Source organism: Cucumis melo, chromosome 12 (genome assembly GCF_025177605.1).
Source record: "Cucumis melo cultivar AY chromosome 12, USDA_Cmelo_AY_1.0, whole genome shotgun sequence".
In the NCBI taxonomy this organism is placed as follows: domain Eukaryota; kingdom Viridiplantae; phylum Streptophyta; class Magnoliopsida; order Cucurbitales; family Cucurbitaceae; genus Cucumis; species Cucumis melo.
This window is the reverse complement of record NC_066868.1, coordinates 7,547,737-7,569,100: the sequence shown is the minus strand read 5'-3', so window position 1 is coordinate 7,569,100 and position 21,364 is coordinate 7,547,737. Positions and strand designations below refer to the sequence as shown.

The 21,364-nt window shown below is 34.4% G+C and overlaps 1 protein-coding gene across 2 annotated transcripts in view; it reads left to right on the top strand.

The window, feature by feature from the left end:
* Nucleotides 1-21,364, top strand: part of LOC103501096 (alpha carbonic anhydrase 7-like) — a 51,182-nt gene that overhangs the window by 1,818 nt on the left and 28,000 nt on the right. The window contains exons 2-6 of one of the 2 annotated variants that reach the window (XM_008464595.2): nucleotides 863-1,080; nucleotides 1,242-1,451; nucleotides 1,805-1,969; nucleotides 2,080-2,133; nucleotides 2,296-2,557. The exons of the other annotated variant lie outside the window; for it this stretch is intronic. Coding sequence (XP_008462817.1) covers nucleotides 863-1,080; nucleotides 1,242-1,451; nucleotides 1,805-1,969; nucleotides 2,080-2,133; nucleotides 2,296-2,385 — 737 coding nt within the window. The 3' untranslated portion in view covers nucleotides 2,386-2,557. Of the gene's footprint in view, nucleotides 1-862; nucleotides 1,081-1,241; nucleotides 1,452-1,804; nucleotides 1,970-2,079; nucleotides 2,134-2,295; nucleotides 2,558-21,364 lie in introns of those variants that run through there. 2 annotated transcript variants of the gene reach the window in all.

The following is a 21,364-nucleotide window of genomic DNA, read 5'->3' as shown; positions in this document are numbered from 1 at the left end:
AAATCATTAAAAATATAATAAGAATTAAGTTGTTCAGTACTAATTAATGATTTACCTAATGACATCTTTTAGCAAAAAAAATTATAATATAACTATAATATTTATTTTATTGAATTAATAGCCCATGTGTATATGGTTGAAATATTCCATTTCAAATTTGTATTAAAAAAGTACACTTTCATTTCTAATAGTAATTAAAAAAAAATATATATTTTGAGATAATATATTACGATATTTCTAAATTTACTATTCATTTTTCACTCAGTACGATGTGAGATATTACGATATTTTTAAATTTACTATTAATTTTTCACTCATTACAATATCAATATAAAAAAGATAAAAATATGAAAATATTGAAATGACTGTTTCAATTATATATAGTTATGGTAAAACTATAATTTTTCGTGTGTGATTTTCGTCGTGTGATGCACATGTTGTTTACTAGTAGAAATAAATTTATATAGGTAATTATAGTCAATCTTAATGAAATTAGGCAAAGATAGTTGTAACTAAAAGATCGAAATGGAGTCAAATTCGAAAGTTTAATGTTTAAGTTCCCAGCTATTAGTTTTTTTTTTTTTTTTTTTTTTTTCATTTTAATGAATACAGAACTCTATGTTTGAAATATAAATTGATTGTTTTCTAACAACCAAAATGAAAATTTCTTATATACGGAAAAATAAAAATAACTTTTTTTTTTTGGAAAAAGTCAAACGAAAAATATAAAAAACTGATTGGATGATTGCATTTAATTTGTAGATTTCGATCTTCCTCCAATGAAATAATGGTTAATTAGACTTCAATATTTGTGGAAGAATTTACTTACCAACCCATTTGTTTTTGTCTGGCATGTACGTAGAAAATCAAAGAGAGTTCGATTACAATACAAATGGAACGAGAGGACCTGCACATTGGGGAGATATTAGACCAGAATGGCATACCTGTAGGACTGGACAAATGCAATCTCCTATCGATTTGTTGAACCAAAGAGTTCGTATTGTGTCTCATTTTACGGACCTCAAAATCAACTATAGCTCTTCAAACGCAACTCTTAAGAATCGAGGACATGATATAATGGTAATCCAAATAACATCTCTTAGCGTTTTTATTTTCTTCAAAACGTATAGTTTTTGTGAGTTAAATTATGTAAGATACAAACTTTCAAAATTATTATATGAAACATGATGATAATATTTAGCTAGTATTATTAACATTTATTGTGATGAATCCATATGCAGTTACAATGGAGTGGTAGTGCTGGATATATGGAAGTAAATAGAAGTCGATATTTTCTAAGACAAATTCATTGGCATTCACCATCTGAACACACTATCAATGGAAGAAGGTTTGCTTTAGAAGCTCATTTAGTTCACCAAAGCCAAACAGGAAATATTGCTGTCATTGGAATTCTCTATAATATTGGACAACCTGACTACTTCTTGTCTACGGTAATGTTTTAAAACTTTTAACCACTAGCTCTTTTAAAGATTACGTTTTCTCTCTTCCACATCTTTCTATTAATAAAACATGGGTCTTTAAAATCAATTTTCTTTTTTTTTAGAATACTTTTGGTAAGGCAGAGTTTTCTTTGAAGTTGGATTGCATAAATGGGTACCATTCTGTGTTTATGACAATGATCGAAGCATTTATCATTCGAAATTTTTCAATAGTTTGTAAACATTTTCAATATTCCTGTCTTTTTCAATAATTTTTCTTCCATTTTTTCAAATTAGATTTATTAAAAATATATAATCTAATTCACAAAGTTCTAAAATTTGTACTATTTATTTCCCTTTTTTAGATGAGACAACATTTTATAGACATATCAACTACACAAAGAGATAAATTACTGAACGTGGTCAATCCATCGCGGTTAAGGATGCGAAGTAGTTTATATTATAGATACATCGGCTCTTTAACGGTTCCTCCATGTTCTCAAAATGTGCTTTGGACCATAGTAAGAAAGGTATTTTTCAATAACATCTCTATTTCAAATCTTATATATATAAGCTACTTAACTATTCTCTAATAACTTATCTTGTTTTCGTGCCTAAACAAGTCTTATGCATTTTTCAGGTTAGGACGGTTGCACCCGACCAAGTAAACTTACTTCGTGTGGCCGTCCACGATGTAAGTGAGATAACTTCATCTAAAACAATATTCTTTAGTTTTTAGTTAAATTACATAGTTCGAATCTAATCTTTTTTATCAAAACGATATGATACATAAAGCTAAAATTTCATAGTTTCAAGATATAATCTAATGAAGTTTAAAATTGATTTATATGTGTAGGACTCGAACACTAATGCAAGGCCTTTGCAACCTTTGAATAATCGAAATGTTCAACTTCGAATAAAAGCAAGCGTAGAGGGAGCAGAATGATTGATTCATAGACACACATACGGGAATTATTTCTTCATTTTTCTTTCTCAATATCATATGGTTATTATCATATATAACTTGTTTAATTTCTTTGTTTAATTTATATATGATATATGATATGTGTTATGATTTTTATAATATATACTCAATAAAAATGTTTTTCTTTATTTAATATATTGGATTTTCATCAATTTAGTTTGATGATTATGGTATAAATGGGTATATCACAATCTCAGACTTACGAGGGAAGTATTAAAGAATTAAACTTTAAAAATAGAAGCTTAGATGAAAACATCATTGCAAAGCTTAAATACAAGACAAATTGATCTTCCAATTTTAGATACATCACGTCTTTTTCTTATATTTAATCTCCTTAGTTTCTTCTCCTTTTATACGAAGATAAATGAATAACTATGTTTCCTATATCAAACTCAGTAATAATCAAATAAATTGTATTTGGAATATGAAAAGTTTTAGTGATGTGCAACCGAAGTAACTTCAGTTGTGTAAGGAGTAGTGAGCATTAGAGACAAACAGAAATACACAACACAACAAGGTTTGTTAACCTAGTTCGATGAAATTACATCTACATCTGGGGGCGGTTTGCCCGGGATAGAAGATTATATTAATCACAAATATAATGGTTGTTGAATACATAGTTATGACTATGAGAACAACACTTTGGACCTTTAGTTACTGTACTGTTCTAGGACTGTTTACAACAGAACTCAATTATGAAACAATATGATAATTATAACTAAATAGCTAATGGGTTGAAACTCCCCCTCAATGGTGGCACTAGTTGAGTGTGCATTCAACGTCAATTTTTGTTCAATGGTAGAACACTTCTATCCAACTTTCTTTTCTTTTTTATCTTTCATTAGCTACACAAGGAACTTACCAAACTTCGTTATTTATGCTTGATGAATCCCCGTGCACTTGACTTCCTCAAGAAGTAACTGATATATATAACAAATAATCTTAACAACTTGAGAACAACTGAACCCTATTTTTATGGAACGAATCTTAACCAGTTTGTTAAGAGAAATAGAAATAATCATGTGGGACCATTTTGCTAACACTATTCATACTTTAAAACAACAACTTCTTCATTACATCATATCTATGTATATAATATAAATAACTTATATAGAAAACACTACAATGTCTCTATTCCTTCGGTTAACAAAATTTCTAAGTTTCCACATAAACAAAATTTTGAAGGAAACAAAAAGTTGGGCTCGTTGTAGCTGTTTCTAAACATTGGTTGGTTGATATAAGTAATAATAGATACAGAAAAAGAAAAAACAACAAAAAAGATGCCTCATGAATTTAGATGACATTTTTACACCCTCTAATTACCTGCACAGAAGGCACGAGATGAGCTACCATTGACAAGGATAAACTGCATGAAATGTAAAATCTCCACATAAACAAAATAAAACCTAGAAGATAAATAGGCATCACTGCAAACCACATAAAAAGCAAGAACATAACCGATTTTAGGATATAAAGGATTTTTGGGAACAAATCTTAGGGCAAAATTTAAATTTAGCTTAAATAAATTACTTATCAAAAGAGATAAGGCCAACATCAATGGAGGCAACACTAACGGGGTAGGCGACAAAGACGGCGGTGGCGTGGTAGCAAGAGCGACGGTGGTGGGTTTCATTTCGTTCGTTCTTTTCAAATTTCCATTCTTCACAAATCTGTTAAATGCAGATTGGGGGAGGGATTTTAAAGGCAAACTCTTAACATAGCTTGATATGAGTCGGGAGTTTTCCTTAACTACTGATACTTTACTGGTGGCGGAAACAATTATCAAACAACTCTCGACATGTATTGTCAGGAGTTTGCTTCTATCTCCCAATGCCACAAAACATGATGTTGGGAGATGGCAACTAACTTCCAATGCAGATTTTAGGCGTCGGAAGATATAGTATCTCCCAATTGTTGAGCAAGGAGATGCCCTATCTCTCGGCATCATTTCTCTCGACGGTGTTAAGTTACGTTAGGAGATCTGGAATTTCTTCTCGTGGTGTCAAAAAAATTCATCTTCTTCTCCTATAAAGAAACCCAAGCACTACCACATACTTCTAGATTCGACAAGGTCATCGCCTCTAGCTGTTGCCTTTGTCGTCTGACGATCAAAGTCGCGCGACCACACACTTCAACTAAGCCACAAGCTCTCATTTACCATTCGTCGTTGAAAGCCAATTTTGAGGGTTGTTCCTTGTTTGTGTTATATTATATTCTTGTTCGCGTTATCTCTCCATTCATAGTTGAGCCAAACTTCTTGTACCGGTCTTTCATCTTCCATGCGCGAGTCTACCCAGGCGATCTTTTACGCTTAGGTGTTCCTTCTGTCCTAGCAAGTGAGCACACAAGCTAGTTCGAGTCTTCCTTCGTTCGAGCCGCACGAGCCACAGGTCTTCTCTTCTCCTAGCCTCACGAGTTTCCTTTCCTCCCAAGGCGAGTCATCTTTCCTCTCTGCTTGAGCCAACCCATGTTTTGCCTTTCTTTCTAACTAATTCCAGCCACGTTTTGGTTAGTTTGGTCGGTATTCGATTTTGGATATACCCAAAAAATTGTTGGGTTTTATGTTCTAAAACTCGTAGATAGTAAATGTAATTCATTAACAGTTATTAATAAAGTGTTATTATTATAATTTCAATAAGTGTTATTGATTATATTATTAGTTTTGTCTTAATAACTTAAATCCAATAAACTAACATCCTAAGCTGTTTGATTAGTTCTGAATAGTATGTAATGACACATAGGGATCAATGTTCGAGATCAACTTAAATGGTCTATTAATATTAGGGATAAGGCTGAAATCTTATTCTAATAACACCATGGATACAACTCACTTTATATTTGATAAAAACGCAATGATCCAAAGCATTTGTGCAGGTGACATACGAGTTGGGGTATCCTATGCAATGAGTTTGCATAAGACCGGACCACGAAATAGTAACCATTAGATGTAACTCCATTAACTAATTAGGTCTTCTATTTCATTAGGATGACTTCGATAACTTAATCTTAACTTGAGTGTATTATGAACTCCTATTTGAGAGGGATTTTCCTTTGATTTATACATGTGAAAGTGGCCAAATTGTCGACTCAATATGCTTATTATTTTAAGAACAAGACCGAGTAGAGAGCTAGGAACTTAATCACAAAAGAGATGGAATTCATTATTTTCAACTTTAGGGTAATTAGATGAGTGTTCCCTTAGATAGTGTCTCTAGGACTTGAACAAAGGGTCATATCCTCTCTATCGCACGAGAGGGGTTTCTATTTATTGGTTGGACCATAAACAAGTTGTTCATTAGAGGAGCACCGATATTTAAGGACTAGAAGTAACCCATGGATAAAACGATAATTTGACCTAGCTAGTGTTACGATCACTTGTGAAGAACTAACGTATTGTTATTGGTTTATATCAATGGACACAAAAATATATCTACAATGAAAAGAGTTCAATTGTGAGTTTTTAGTGGAGTGTACACGAAATTAATAAATATTGATTAATGTGGCTAATGAGTTTAGCCAATTAATCTCGTATTGTTGTAGCTTATGATTTGTAGGCCATTAGGTTCGCTTCCTAGCTCGTAAAAGGTAATGAGATTTATTTGTATTGATTGTAACTTTAAATGTTCAAATTTACTTTGGGAATTAATATAATGTATGGTAATATGTTATAGTATAAATTTATATTTTAATTAAACTTTATTATTTTAATTTTGGACATGATTCAAAATTAATGTATGAGAGAATAAAATATTTGGATGAGTTCATATATTAATTTAATGTGAATTAGATTCATATTAAAACTATAGGTTAAAATTTAATGTGTATATGATACACATTAAAACTATAGGTTATGGGAGAAATTTATATTTGAATATGATTCAAATTTGGATTAAATTAAATATAAGATATTTAATCTAAAAATTAGTTAATTGGAGAATTAATTAATAGTATAGTTTAATTTGATTTAATTAAATTAATTAAATTAAAACAATACATTAGGTGAGAGATATTCATTTAAATATGATTTAAATGAAATATTAATTAAAATGATTTAATTAATTATTATTTTAATTATTTATTTATTTATTTTAATATTTTTATCAATTTAATTAATAGGGAATGTGTGTGGTTTTTTTTTAAGGGATGAAAACCCTTTACAGCGGAAAAAATACAGAAACTCAATTTTAATTGGAACCTTAAAAATACCAATACATTGGCAAAAAAAAAAAAAAAAAAATAGAAAAACAATTTTTATGGTTAAACATGCTTTGAAAAAAATACAAAGAAGAAAAAAAAACTTACGCTCGTTGACGACTCTGAATCTACCAATCACCAAATTTTGGGGCACCACCACTTAGAAACCTTCCTATTCTCTGATTGAGATGATTTGTTGGAACCAAAATTGGAATAAGGGAATGGAGAGATTTTTTTAGAGAGAATGGATAGACTTCTTCGCATAACTCACTCCTGTAATTTTTTGTTACGCAAAAAAATTCTCTCTTCTTCAGTCAGAAGAAGAGGGAAGTTAGAGAGAATAACTGGTAACGTGGGAAAACCACCCACATTCCTTATTAATTTAATAAATTAATATTAAATTAATATATATTAAATTAATTAATTAATTAAATCATATTTAATTAATATTTCATTTAAATCATATTTAAATGAATATCTCTCACATAACCTATAGTTTTAATTTAATTAAATCAAATTAAACTAAACTATTAATTAATTCTCCAATTAATTAATTTCTAAATTAAATATCTTATATTTAATTTAATCCATAATTTGAATCATATTCAAATATAAATTTCTCTTATAACTTATAGTTTTAATATGTATCATATACACATTAAATTTTAACTTATAGTTTTAATATGAATCTAATTTACATTAAACTAATATTTGAACTTATTCAAATATTTTATTCTCTCATAATTTAATTTTGAATCATATCCAAAATTAAATTTATATAATAAAGTCTAATTAAAATATAAACTTTATATTATAATGTATCAATATAAATTATATTAAGTCCCAAAGTAAATTTGAACATTTCAAATTACAACCAATATAAATAAATCTCATTACTCTTTATGAGCTAGGAAGGGGACCTAATGGACCTGCAGATCAGAAGCTACAACGATATGAGATTAATTGGCTAAACTCATTAACCACATTAATCAATATTCGTTAACTGTGTGTACACTCCACTAAAGACTCACAGCTGAACTCTTCTCACTATAGATATATTTCTGTGTTCACGAATATAGACTAATACCAGTAAGTTAGTCTTTCACAAGTGTTTGTAACTCCAGCTGGATCAAATTACTATTTTACCCCTGGGTTACCTCTAGTCCTTAAATACCAGTGCTCCTCTAATGAACAACCTGTTTATGGTCCAACACAAAATAGAAACCCCTCTCGTGCCATAGCGAGGGTAAGGCCCTTTGTTCAAGTCCCTGAGACACCATTTTAAGGGAACACTTATCTACTTACCCTAAAGGTGGGAAAGAGTGAATTCCATCTTGTGTGATTATGTTCCCAACTCTCAACTCGGTCTTGTCCCCAAAATGATAAGAATATTGAGTCGACAATCTGGCCACTCTCACTCGTACAAATCAAAGGACAATCCCTTGCAAACAGGAGTTCATAATACACTCAGGATTAAGACTAATTTACCTAGGTCATCCTAATGAAATAACAATTCAACTAGTTAACGGAGTTACATCTAGTGATTACTATTCCGTGGTCCAGTCTTATGCAAACTCATTGCATAGGATACCCTCACTCGCATGTCACATACATGAACGCATTTGATCAATGTGTCTATATCAAATACAAAATGAGCCGTATCCATAGTGTTAACAGGATAAGGTACCCAACCTTAACCCTTTACTATAGACCCTTTAAGCTGATCTTGAACATTAATCCCTGTATGTCTCTACATACTGTTCAAGACTCATCAAACAGCTTAGGATGTTAGTTTATTGGATTTAGGTTATTAAGACAAAACTAATAAAATAATCAATAACACTTATTGAAATTAAATAATAAAACACTTTATTAATGACGATCAATTGATTATATTTACTATCTACGAGTTTTAGGACATAAAACCCAACATTTCCATGTTCCCATATTCTCTCTAACTTCCCTCTTCATCAGCTAAAGGGCTTATGTTACTCTAGCACTTTGCAATTCTCTCAAAAATTACTTCTTTGTAAAAAAAAAATTCCCTATCCAATTTTTGTTCACATAAACCAAAATCTCAACCTAGAAAATATGGAGGTCTCCAAGTGGTGGTGTCGCACTTTGGCATTTGGCAGATACAGAGTCGTCAACGAGAGTAAGTGCCTCTTCTTCCTCTTCTCTATAATCTCTATTTGTTTTATTGAAAGCATGCTTAGCTTTTAGGTTATAGAAAATTAGATTTTGTAATCTTTTTGGCAATGCACTGGTATTTTTTAGGTTCCCAATTAATTTGAGTTATGATTCTATTTAATTATTCTGCTGCATAGAGCTCTTCTCCTTTCAATTGGTATCTAAGCCATCTCCATTTTTAATTGAGAATTTTAAATATTTACATTTATTTGGTAGGATCCCTGCATTTTGAACGAGAGTTATACTTGCCTGTCCGTTCTTTAGAGCCTTGCAAGCACTTGACACAACGATGTAAACATTGGTGGGCCATGAAGCACAAGACTTATTTTGAGGATAACATACACCATTTGGTGAGTTGTGTCATTCTTCTCCGATCACAACCCAAACTACCCAATAACCGAGGGAGCAACTGGGGTGGTAAACAAATTTGCTTGGTTGAATAAATGACTCATATCCTCGAGATGGAGGTGAAGGAGCACAAATATGAGGTGATAGCAGCAAAAGCAATAGTCATTGGAAGAGACCATCAAAGAAAGGGAAGATATTATGTGATGATTCTTGCGGAAGGGGGCTCAAGTGCTACGGGAATCCCTAATGTTCTAGCACCTTTGGTTTGCACATTTTCCTTGCTTAATTTTTTTTTATTGTTCATCTTCTTGATGAGTGATTTATTTATTACTTATTACTGTAGTCACTTGTAACGACCCAACTTTTCCGGACTAAGCTGAGGTCACTACCAAATATCAAAACTCGACCATTCAACATAAAAGTTAAAACGGACCAGATACGATTCATTAAAACATTATAAACCTTACAAAAGACAGTTTCGGGCCCTATTTTAAATAATTCAAAAAGTCACAAAAATAAAATGTCAAGTCACCAGTCCAAAATCACAGTCAAAATATTCTGACAAAATACATAGCGGAAGCGAAAGAAAATCAGACGCGTCCATATGGCCTTCACGCATCCTTCCTGCCTCTCGTCGGTCTGCCCCTCGCTGTACCCCTACCTAAAAAGTTAAAGAAGAGAAAGGGTGAGTATAAACATACCCAGTAAGGGACCCACTACTGGGCCCGTTAGGGAACAACAGTTAACTTCCTAATCGGGGGTACCCTACATAACAGTCTAGTGGTTCCGTAGAACGCACATATCAGTCTAGTGCTCCCGAAGGATGCACATATCAGTCTAGTGCTCCCGAAGGATGCACATATCAGTCTAGTGCTCCCGAAGGATGCACATATCAGTCTAGTGCTCCCGAAGGATGCACATATCAGTCTAGGGCTCCCGAAGGATGCACATATCAGTCTAGTGCTCCCGAAGGACGCACATATCAGTCTAGTGCTCCCGAAGGACGCACATATCCGTAAAGCACACTACCCCATAGATGAAGTTAACCGTTACCCCTCAGTCCAAATTAAACTGTCTACATCAGCCACATCCCAACGACATTCATATTACAGTCCCGCCATAGGCTTTGTTAGTCAGATAGTATAGGTTTAGACATCTACACTCTCAGTTGCTATATGTATTACCAACTCGCACACCATTAGGGAAAACCCTAGATCCAATCGACTAACCAACCAAAAACCGGACTCACTGTCCTTCCCCGTCCAAACTCCATGAACCACATCCAGACCAGTGTTTTACTACATACTGAACCGTAACTTTAGGGTCCATCAACATAAAATCTCGATCCACAAATAACAGTCACAGTATATTTACATCAGACAAAATATAATATCAGTACTTAACAGTCAACACGCATACAGATATTCAGTACAGTCACTAACGTGTAATCCCCTGTGGATTACTACGGTTTTAGCCTGGACTCGGGGTCCAGTAGTAGGAAAAACCCTTACCTGATACTCGGTTATGCCCCTCGATCGAAATCTACGCTCGACAGATCCACCTAACGAAACACGAAAGTTTTAGTTGACGACTTTAGTAGGAGTCGTTTAAAAAGGTCGGAAGCGACATCCGTTGACTTACCCAAGGAAAGGAAGCTATCTCCAACCAGGCCTGCCGCGAGACCCGAGAACCCAAGTGTCAACTCTGAACTACCTTCAAGGGAGAAAAGTAGGGCCATATCTTAATTCAACATTCAAACTCGAATCGGACGAGGTAACATTAGGGAATTCATCAAAACAATCCTTACCGAAGACTCACCGTGAAACGAAGTGGAGGAAGGAAGGCTTAGTGGCTCGGCTCGGCTCGGCTTGGACTCGGCTCGGCTTGGTTCTCGGCTCGGCTCGGCTTGTTCGGCTCGCGGCTCGGCTCACTCGGCTCGCGGCTCGCTCGGCTTGGGGCTCGGCTCGGACAAGGATGGCGGCTCGGGTACGGCTTGGAACCGGGTCGGGTTGGACGAAAAAAGGCAGCACGGTTCTGGGGCTTCTTCCTTCCGGCGAACGACGGCGTGTCGGCGTCGGAAACACGAGCTGAAGACGGAGAGGTTGACGGTGGTGGCAGAAACGGAGAGAGAGAGGGAGTTATCGGCTGCCGGCGGTTGGTGGCGGAACGGAAATGGATGGAGGCCGCGGCAGACGAACGTCGGCTGTCGTCGGTGAGGGGCTGTAAGGAAGAAGAAGGAGAAGAAAAGAAGGAGAGATGGGCTGTGCGCGAACGGCGGCGGTGGTCGGGCGAAGGATGGAGGAAGAAGAGGAAATGGACGGGCGGCGCGCGGCGTGAGGAAGGAGGAAACGGGAGAGAAGAAGAAAATTTCGAGGGGGGGGTAGCGGCGCGAATTTAGGGTTTGATTTTAAAAAAAAAAATTATTATATATATATATATATATATATATATATATATATATATAATTCTTAATAATTATATAATATTAATAATTTAAATTAAATAATAATATATATATTAAATATAAATAATAATAATAATAATAATAATAAAGTAATAATAATAATATATTAATAATATCAATATTAAAATAAATAATAATTTATTATTATGTAATAATAATGTTTATTGTTTTAGAAATAATAATATTTCTATAATATTAATTAATAATAATAATTATAATATTAATATTATAACAAATAAAAATAAATATTAATAATAATAATATAATTAATATTATATTATTATTATATCAACTTGCACTTTACATAAAACGAGAAAAAATTTTACCTTAATTTTTCGGAGCGTTACATCACTTTTGGACAATCATCTTTAAAGACTTAAAGAGCTAGGAAGTGATGAATCTTTGATAGGGCTTCATGTTGTGGATTAGGCCATTGAAGAAATTGACACCTCAAAGACGCCAGTTGCCAAAACAACTGAACAATCCTTACGTACTTCTGATCTTTTCGAGGAGATTTGTCGAGGTTGTAATGCGCCAAAATTTGAGGAATTTAATTTTATTATCTTAAGTGTAATTTTGAAGTTTTGGGTGTTATTTAAATGTTGAAGTATTTTACTTTATGGAGATTTGATTCTATTGGATGTTTGAAAAATATCTAATTGTTGTTAAGTTGGATTTTATGTTTGTTTTAGTTGGTTAAATTAGTGAAGATTAATTACATTGATTGTATAATTATATTATGGGTAATATAATTATTTAAGATTTGTTTATTTCATTTTTGAAAAAAAATAATAAAAAGGTGATGTGATTGGTTGAGGAGAGAGAAAATTGATTTATTTTTGGTAAAAGGTAATGGTGATATTTTATTTGGTAAAAGATTAAGGAAAGAGGAAAAGAGGAAAAGGAAGGAAAAAAATATATACCCTTTTTGTATTTAACTGGCCTTGAAACCCGTGAGGCATTAATTGTATCTTCTTCCCCATCACAAACCTTAAAGGAACCCTAGGAAGTCTTCATAAGGAAACCCTCTCCGCTGCCACCATCGACAATCGTTTCCTTGCCAATCGTTGTCCTCGCCGCAAGCCGCCACCATCGTCGTGCAGTCCTCGCACGCCGCTTCTGTGAGTCGAGCCGTTCACGTGAATCCAAGTGCCGTCAACCATTCGAAAGCCAGCGAGCCAATCGTCTTCACGTCGTGCTCGCCAGTCATTCACGTGGACCCCCTCCGCATCGTTTCGTCGAGAAGCAGCCGCGGACGTTGTCAAACGTTAGCTGCAAACCGTGTGAACCACAGCCTCGCCGCCTCTACATGCGTTCGAGCCAAGTCGCCCTTCAAGCTGCTGACGTCATCCCTCCATTCAAGCCACGCGAGCCGCCTCTGCTTTTCAAGCCGCGACCTAGCCGAACCCTGGTACCCGAGCCGTACATGAGCCACCTTTGTTTTTCCGAGCCACACCTGAGTCGCACGCGAATCCCCTGTTTTCCAAGTCGTTTGAGCCGCCAAGGTCAATTTTTGGCCTTTTCCTCTAATTTTGGTAGGTATTTAATGGATTTTTTGTTATTTCCCCATCAAGGACTAATTTGGACCTTAAATATCTTAATTCTTGATTACTCCTTCATGAAGGATCAACTAACTTTAATTGGAAGGAACTGAGAACCTTTTTTCGTCATCAGTATGGGTTGAATTGGAATTCAACCTCAGCCTCGGGTAAGTTGAAATTAATGGGATTTGTGATCCTTAAATCGCAGTTTATTTAGTTACTGAATTTAGTATTTCCCTTCACATTTAGAACTTCAATATTCGGAAAAGCTCGACTACCGCTACCGGGATTAAACCTCCTTATTTAGGCTAATCTCCAGATAAGAGATTCTACTACTAGACCCTCGAGTTTAATTTAAAGAGAATGCATGTATGAATGGTTATGTACTGATGATAGCTAGCTGCAGAACTTGAGGTTACAGATAGAAACTGATATTGTAATTTTGACTGCGGGAAGATTATGTGTTAGAGCTGATAATGCATGATGTTATCACCTACGTTTTATTGATACAGTATTGTGATTGAGCATGATATGACATGATATGATAGAATAGGTATGGTATGGCATGTTATGGCATGATATGTTATGATGTGATTTGATGATGTGTTATATGCATGCTATGGATAGGGTGTATATTAGCTTTACCTATTAGAGTCGTACCCTCATGAGTGTCCTTTAGGATCACCACTCTTTTTGACGACTGTGTAGTCTGACGGGATCACTAGTCTGACATTGAAATTGACACGGACATGATTTGAGAGATCCAATAGAATCGCTCACATTTATGACTGTGTAGTCCGATGGGACCACCAGTCTGACATTGACATTAACATGGACATGATTTGAGTGATTCTACGGGATCACTTATAGTCCGATCGTCTTAGGTGTTCCCTTGGGTTCACCAAAGACCAGCATGTTCCTCGGGATCAAAGATTGCACGTGTTTAGGGACGTACCAGTTTAGGGGTACCACTCTTCAGGACTCTAATAGGAAGTTAACAAGCACCTAGCAGAACTGGTAGTGGGTCCCTTACTGAGTAATTTTATACTCACTCTTTCCATTTCTATTTTTCTGGCAGAGGCAGAGGTAAGAGCAAAGGCAAGCTGACGAATGACCAGAAGTGACCGTGGCAAGCCATAGGGATACGTTTGCTTCCACTTACATCATGTGTCGGGTTTCAAAGTTGATATTTCCTTTCATTTTATTCTATTTTATTTATTTCTTTGTTTTTCTTTCCCTTTAAAACTAGTAGGGCCCGAGATAGGATTTGTTTTAATGTATTTCCCTACATTCTATTTATGATTTTAACGACAATTCGCAGTTTTGTTTTAATTTCTATTTACTTTAAATAAATTTTAATTTTTTTCTTTTAAAGTAAGTCCTCAACTTAGTATAAGAGGTTGGGTCTTTACATAAGATGAAAGTGATTAGAAAAGACATTGAGAATCCTCTATCCAACGGCGATGTCTGCCTTAAAGTGCCTTCAGAGAAAATCATATCCATACATGCTCCTCTCAAGATTTTTGAGCCATCTTTAGACACTTTTAAGATGCAGATAGCAGGACACTTTGAAGCTTCTCAGTAGGTTGCTGAAAATGTAGTTTCAAACTTCTTTCAGAAAATAGCCTTATGCAAGTGGGAGGACATTCAAGACAAGATCATACACACTCCTTTTGAATATATCCCAAGACTTAGGCTAGAAATAGCAACAATCTTTTCGAAAATTACAAAGATCCATACAGATGGCTTGACTCCTCTTGAAGAGTAGTTGAATAGTTGCCTTAAGAGGGTAGACAGTTTCAACGACGTACAATCTTCATATTCTTCACAGTTGTTGTAGATAGATAAAGCTTGTCAATTAGACGAGAAGACATCTGCCATCAAAGAAGCCTTAACTTTAATGGACAAACTAAGAGGAGATGCCAAAGTCATTTAAGAGAGAGTCGCACAATTATCTTCGGAAAAGAAGGAGCTGGCGAGTTGACTTCAGAGTATCAACACCGAGTCTGAATAGTCATCGATCTTATCTTGTGAGAAAAATGAGACCATAAAAAGGAAAGAACTAGAAGTTGCCAACTCTAAGATGAAGTCAACACCTTTGAAAGCACCCTTGCTATTATCAAAGAAGCCATCGAGACCCTAGCTATGGTTCACAAGAGCATGGAGGCTGCAAGTGAAGAATTCAAGTACTTCAAATGGATGCTTTGATTTTGCCCCCTTTGGCCTTTTTTTTTTCTTCTTTCGTTCCTTTTTTATTACAATTCATATAAATGCCAGATTTTTGTTGAATGATAATGATCGTTTTTTTACTTTAGTGTGTATGCTTCTGAATTTCATTTTCTACTGCTTAGATATACTTTACTATGTGATTATATCATCATAATGATTTTTTTTTGGCATGGAACTAAACTTAAAATAAATTTTAAGCTGCATATGTACCTTTTTTATAATATAGGAATCAAGTCATAACGTAGATGAACTGAAACATATTTTTTCATGGAAAAATTAAGCATAAAATTTCTTAAGAAATTTGCTGTTGATTGGGCCAATTCGTAATCCATCTTGATCAATGGTTTTGTATGCCCCACTTGTGAAAACTTCCTTGACGATGTAGATGATAACTTGTAGAAATACAAGTTATTATGGTATTTCATGTAAAATAATGAAGTCTTATTGTATAAGAATAGAAGAAAACAATGCGTAAAGTAGACGATTTGATTAACATGTGAATCGCATTGTGCAAAAGAACCTCATCCCTATTTTATTACATTTTTAGTGTCTTTATTTCAGGATTATAGGTAAAAGAAGTAGAGCTTGGTGATAGAATGTCTACTTGAGGAGACGCGTCCAACAAACACATGGATAAACAATCAAGCTAGGTGATATGATGCACTAGTAGACAAATTTGGTTGGCGCAAATTTTAGACAAAGGACAAAAGGAAGTCTGCATGACGTTGATGCAGCTTTTCAGAGGCATTAATGAGGCGTGGGATGCCTTGTTAACATCATTCCCACCTATAAATAGAGCTCGTCACTTAAGAATTGATGGTGCACATTTGTCAATAGTGCAAGCTTCTATATCGTATATTTCTCTTCTTCGCCTGAGTTTTATGTGAGAGCTTAGAACAAAAGACAGAAAGATTTCATCCCCTACCAATTTTTTCCTCACATATAAGTAAAAATCAGAGTCAAGGAGTATGAGAAATCATACTCTATGGCGTAACACTCTTCTTTGTATTGTTTTGTAATATGTACATCATGGCTGAAAGGCCTAAAGTGTTTTTTATGAAACGAATACATTTCTTCTTTCATTCTCCCATCTTTCTTTTAATTGTAGCAATACAATTTTGTCACCAAGTTCGTCCTTCGTATACGTTGTAGAGATGCTAACATGTGAGGCAAAAACTCCAAGAGATTGACCCCCTTAATCAAGGATAAATGGAATATAAAGAAGAGTGTTATCTTCGCATACATTGTAGAAATGCATATATTGTAGAGATGCCAACGTTCTTCTAGGTATGGCGAGCAAGTATAGCAAAGACGCTAAGAGGTCGTTGCCCTAATTCAAAGTTAATATATGCTTTGTATCGCCTTGAACTATTAAAACACAATTCATTGGGATTAGATGATTAAAATTTCCTTCCTCGCCATGCCTAGAACTGAGTTCGCATTCCATTTCAAGTCATTGCGATGTTTACCTTGCATCGCCAAAGCACCATAATGAAAAAAGATAGTATAAGAATATACTGTTCATAACAATACTGTATAGAATACACCACATCATTTTAGTTGTGCAAGAAGACATTTAGGCAATTCCATGTGTTCGACCCTAGATTTACCATAAAATCTCTTTTCGCTTACACTTGGTCAATAAAGAGAAAAATTTATTCTACATGCATATCTTTAGAAGTTGTAACACATGAATAAGATTGCATCTTTTATCGTATAACCATGTTTAGTCGCTTAATACTCGCTTACTTAGAGATTTAACATGACATATCCATGAACAAAAACATAAGCATATAAAACAACAAGCAGTAGGGTCAGTCCCATTTAGGTGTGAACTTATTTTTCGTATGTCTCGTTTTGATGATAGGTCTTCTTATTGCAAATATTAAATCACCAACTTGAAATGATTGGGGCTTTACATGTTTGTCAAAACCCTTAGACATTTGTGCTTTATAACATTCCAATGCTTGTTGAGCTTCTAGTCTCTTTTTGCCAAGTGCTTCTGACTCTTGAAGGCGTAATTTAGCATTGTCTTCAGTTGTTATCCCCTTTTGAATTGCTACTCTCAAGAATGGAATTTAATTTCTCTCTCTAGTAAGAGAACGTCTTCTACTAAGTAAACCAAAGAATAGGGTGTAACACTTGTAGGAGTACGATAGGTCGTTCAATAGGCCCATAATGCTTTCCTAATCTTTTCTTGCTAATCTCTTTTTGTCTTGGAGATTACATTTTTTAGAAGATTGCACAAAGTTTTGTTGAATGCCTCTGTCAATACATTTGTTGCAACATTATACATAGAAGACTTGTACTGTTTAAAGTTAAATTTCTCACACAATTTGTTTATTAAGGTGTTAGCAAATTGTCTTCAATTATTAGTCACGATACGATGAGGAATACCATATCGGTAAATAATGTGTCTCCAAACAAAATTTACGATGTTTTCCTTCTTTACTTCTCTTAATGGCACAACTTTAGTCGATTTAGAAAAATAATCAGTTTCTGCAAGGATGTAAGAATGACCAACCGATGACTTAAGTATGATAGGTCCAACCAATCCAAGTCCCTAAGCTTTAAGAGACCATGAAGCTATTGTTGGATGAAGAGACGCTGGTGGTTGATGTATAAAATTTGAACGAAATTGACAGGATTCACAATGCTTCGCATTATGCATTGAGTCATGGATGATAGTGGACCAATAGTAACCCATTATTTTCGATTAGTAATGGAGTTTTGGACCAGATTAGTAAGCACCAAAGATACTTGAATGTGCTTCTACTAAGGCCTTTGCTGATTTCTCTTTTCCTTGGAACCACAGAAAAAGACCTTCATATGAGCGTTAATAAAGTGTGTCATTGTAATAAATAAATCTCGTAGCCTTTCTTCGTATTTCAGTTTGATATCGAAGATCAACGGAAAGTTTTCCAGGCTCCAGATAGTCTATAATAGGCTAATGCCAGTTTAACATGACATATCCATGTAGAGTGTGCATTCCTTACCCTTATTATTTTATAGTATGAGTAAGGTTCTGAGCAAACTTTCAAGAGCTACAATATCCAATCTCAATGATTTTCCAACTGCAGGCGCAGTTAAGACAGGCTGGTTGAGCAAATACTTCTTTATGCTATAAAATCTATTTTGGCTTGACTGATCCCAATCAAAGACTACATCCTTCCTCATCAATCTCTAGAATGGCTGACATCGGCTTGCGAGATTAGATATAAATCTTCATATGTAGGCTAAACGATCCTGTAGTCATCTCAACTCATGCAGGTTCTTCGACTTGGCATCTTCTTGATGGCGTCAATTTTAGAATGAGCAACTTCAATTCTACGGTGCCTCACAACAAATCCTAAAAACTTTCCTAAGGTCACGACAAATGCAAAGTTAATAGGGTTTATTCTAAGTTGGTATTTCCTTAGGCAATCAAGGACAAGTTTTCCTATAGCTTGGCTAAGTGTAAGCGGAACGATAGGTTTTCTGGGTAAGCCGGGGTCAACCAGAGGGAATTTCTATCAAATCTTAGTTACAAAGCTTACTTCTTATCTAGGCAGTATACAAACTCTATACAATATAAAGTAAAGTATGTATATGTACCAAATCTAGTATGTACCCTAGAGATTCTGTAAAGGTGGCAAGAAGTGGGATAAAAGTGGAAAGTGAACTAACTTATGTTAAAAATGTGTGAAGGAACGTCTCCACATTATACGCGATTAAGCTAAATGACATGCCTTTATGCGATAGAGAGCAATTAACTATCTTTTAATTAAGGCGAACACCTTTTAATCCCTTAAATGCCACACTTGTTCGCTTCTCAGGATGCAAATGATAAGGCTTAGTTAATTGATAGCTATCTAGAAGTTATTACTTAATAGGCTCATATTACCTCTCTTTTAAGGGTGGCAACCTCTCGGCACCAAGTCACCACACTTGTTATCCTTTCATAACAGAAATGATGGAGGTTTAATAGCCAAGGTGGAGTTTGTCTCCAAACTCCCACTTGCACGTGTTAGCTATGTCTTTGCTACTTACTCTCTCGAGTAGGCCAAGCTATGGGATTAAGTTCAACTATGACGATAAACCTTATAAGTTAAACTTCTTATCAAGAACTTATCACAAGCCCAAACTACCTATAACACTATGATAGATTGTAATGCCCCAAAAATTAAGATAATTTTAAATTTAACTATCTTAGTTTGGTTTGATTATGTTGGAATAATTGGGGTATTATTTTGAGTTATTTGTTGAGAATTGTTTGATTTTGTGGTAATTAGAATTTATTAAATATTCGTTGGAAGAATATTTAATTCCTTCTTTAAATTAGATTTTTGTGTATTTCAAAGAGTTAGTTTAAGTTGAATGTTGTTGTTTAACTAAATTGGTGGTGGAATTTAAGGAGTTATGAATAATTATGTATAAATATAATATATATATATATATATATATATATATAATTAATTAATTAATTTTTGGAATGAAAAATAATTAATTGTCATAATATAATTATTGAAGGAAAATATATTATTATTTTGAGAAATATAAAAGTTGGATGTGATGAAAAATTAATTAGGAAAGAGAATGATTTTGTTATTTGAAAAGGAAAAGGGGAAAAGGAAAAAGGAAGTAATTAGGAAAATAAAAAGTAGTAGTAATAATATAGTTATTATTATTATTTTATTATATTAAATAGAGCTCCTCGATCCTCAGACAATACTATTCATCTTCTTTCTCAAAGAAAACCTAGGTACCGCCGTCGTTCCTTCTTCGATCTTCTTCTCCATCCACTGTTCACACTGCGAAGTCTACCACCATCGAGCTTCTGCTAACGTCTCTTGTCGTCTCTCTATTGCAAAGTCTCCCTCTGTTTTGTTTGAAGTCCAGTTGACCCATTGCTCTTGGTTGATATTTCGGCTTGATATGGGTACACTCTACATTTCACTTTCTATAATGTGTCATTTGATTCAAGATCATTGCATGCAAAATGCTCCTTATGAATCTCTTGATTACATAGTTCTAAGTCCTTGTCGTGTGCAAGTTTTCCTATTGCATGCCCAAATATAAACGAAACAATAGGTTTATCTGGGTGATCCATAGTCAAATGCAGGGAATTGATATCAAAAACTAGGTCTAAGGTTCACTAGGTGTTTATACAGTATAAAAGAATAAGTTATACAGTGTAATAACTGTAAGTTTAAACTATATATACTTATCTACACTAGAGACTTTGCAATAGGGACATAGGATTGATGCGAGACGAAATTATAAACTAACTTGTATGAAAGAAGGGGTGAAGGAAAGTCTATGCATTACCAGGTGATTAAATTATCTAAGACTTTCGATACAATATAACTTAGTTAACGTGCTTATGATTTAGATGCGTTCCTCTCGGAGTCGTTAAATGCCACACATTGTCACCTTTCGGGTTTCAAATAACCAAGCTGCGTTAAGCACATTATATCTAGAATGCTTCACTTATAAGACTTATAGAGCTTCACGTTTAAGGGTGGCAACCCCTCGACGCCTAGTACCCATGCTTGTTCTCCTTTCGAGATAAAAATGATGGAAGTTATCTCATTAAGGTGGAGTTTGTTTCCAATCTCCTCCTTGCGCACATTAGCCATATCCTTGCTACTTGTCCGCTCAGGTAGTTGGAGATATACACTGGCCAAGAGATGAAACTAGCTGAGCTAGTGCGATAAGAAATATAAACTAACTTTCTTATCAAGAATTTATCATAAGACTTAAACTACTAATGACACAAAAATGGGTGAATAGTAAAGAAATGATTGAACTTAAGAGGTATAAATATACATTGTATTAAAGAATATAGGCCTTTGACCACTATATAATATGAATAAATACAATTTAAAGAATTCAAAAATGCAAAGAATAAAGATGCCACTACAAGTTAGGGAAAAGATAGGAATGAGATCTTCTTTACTCAGGCTCAAGCTCCCACTCGTAGACTAACTGAAAA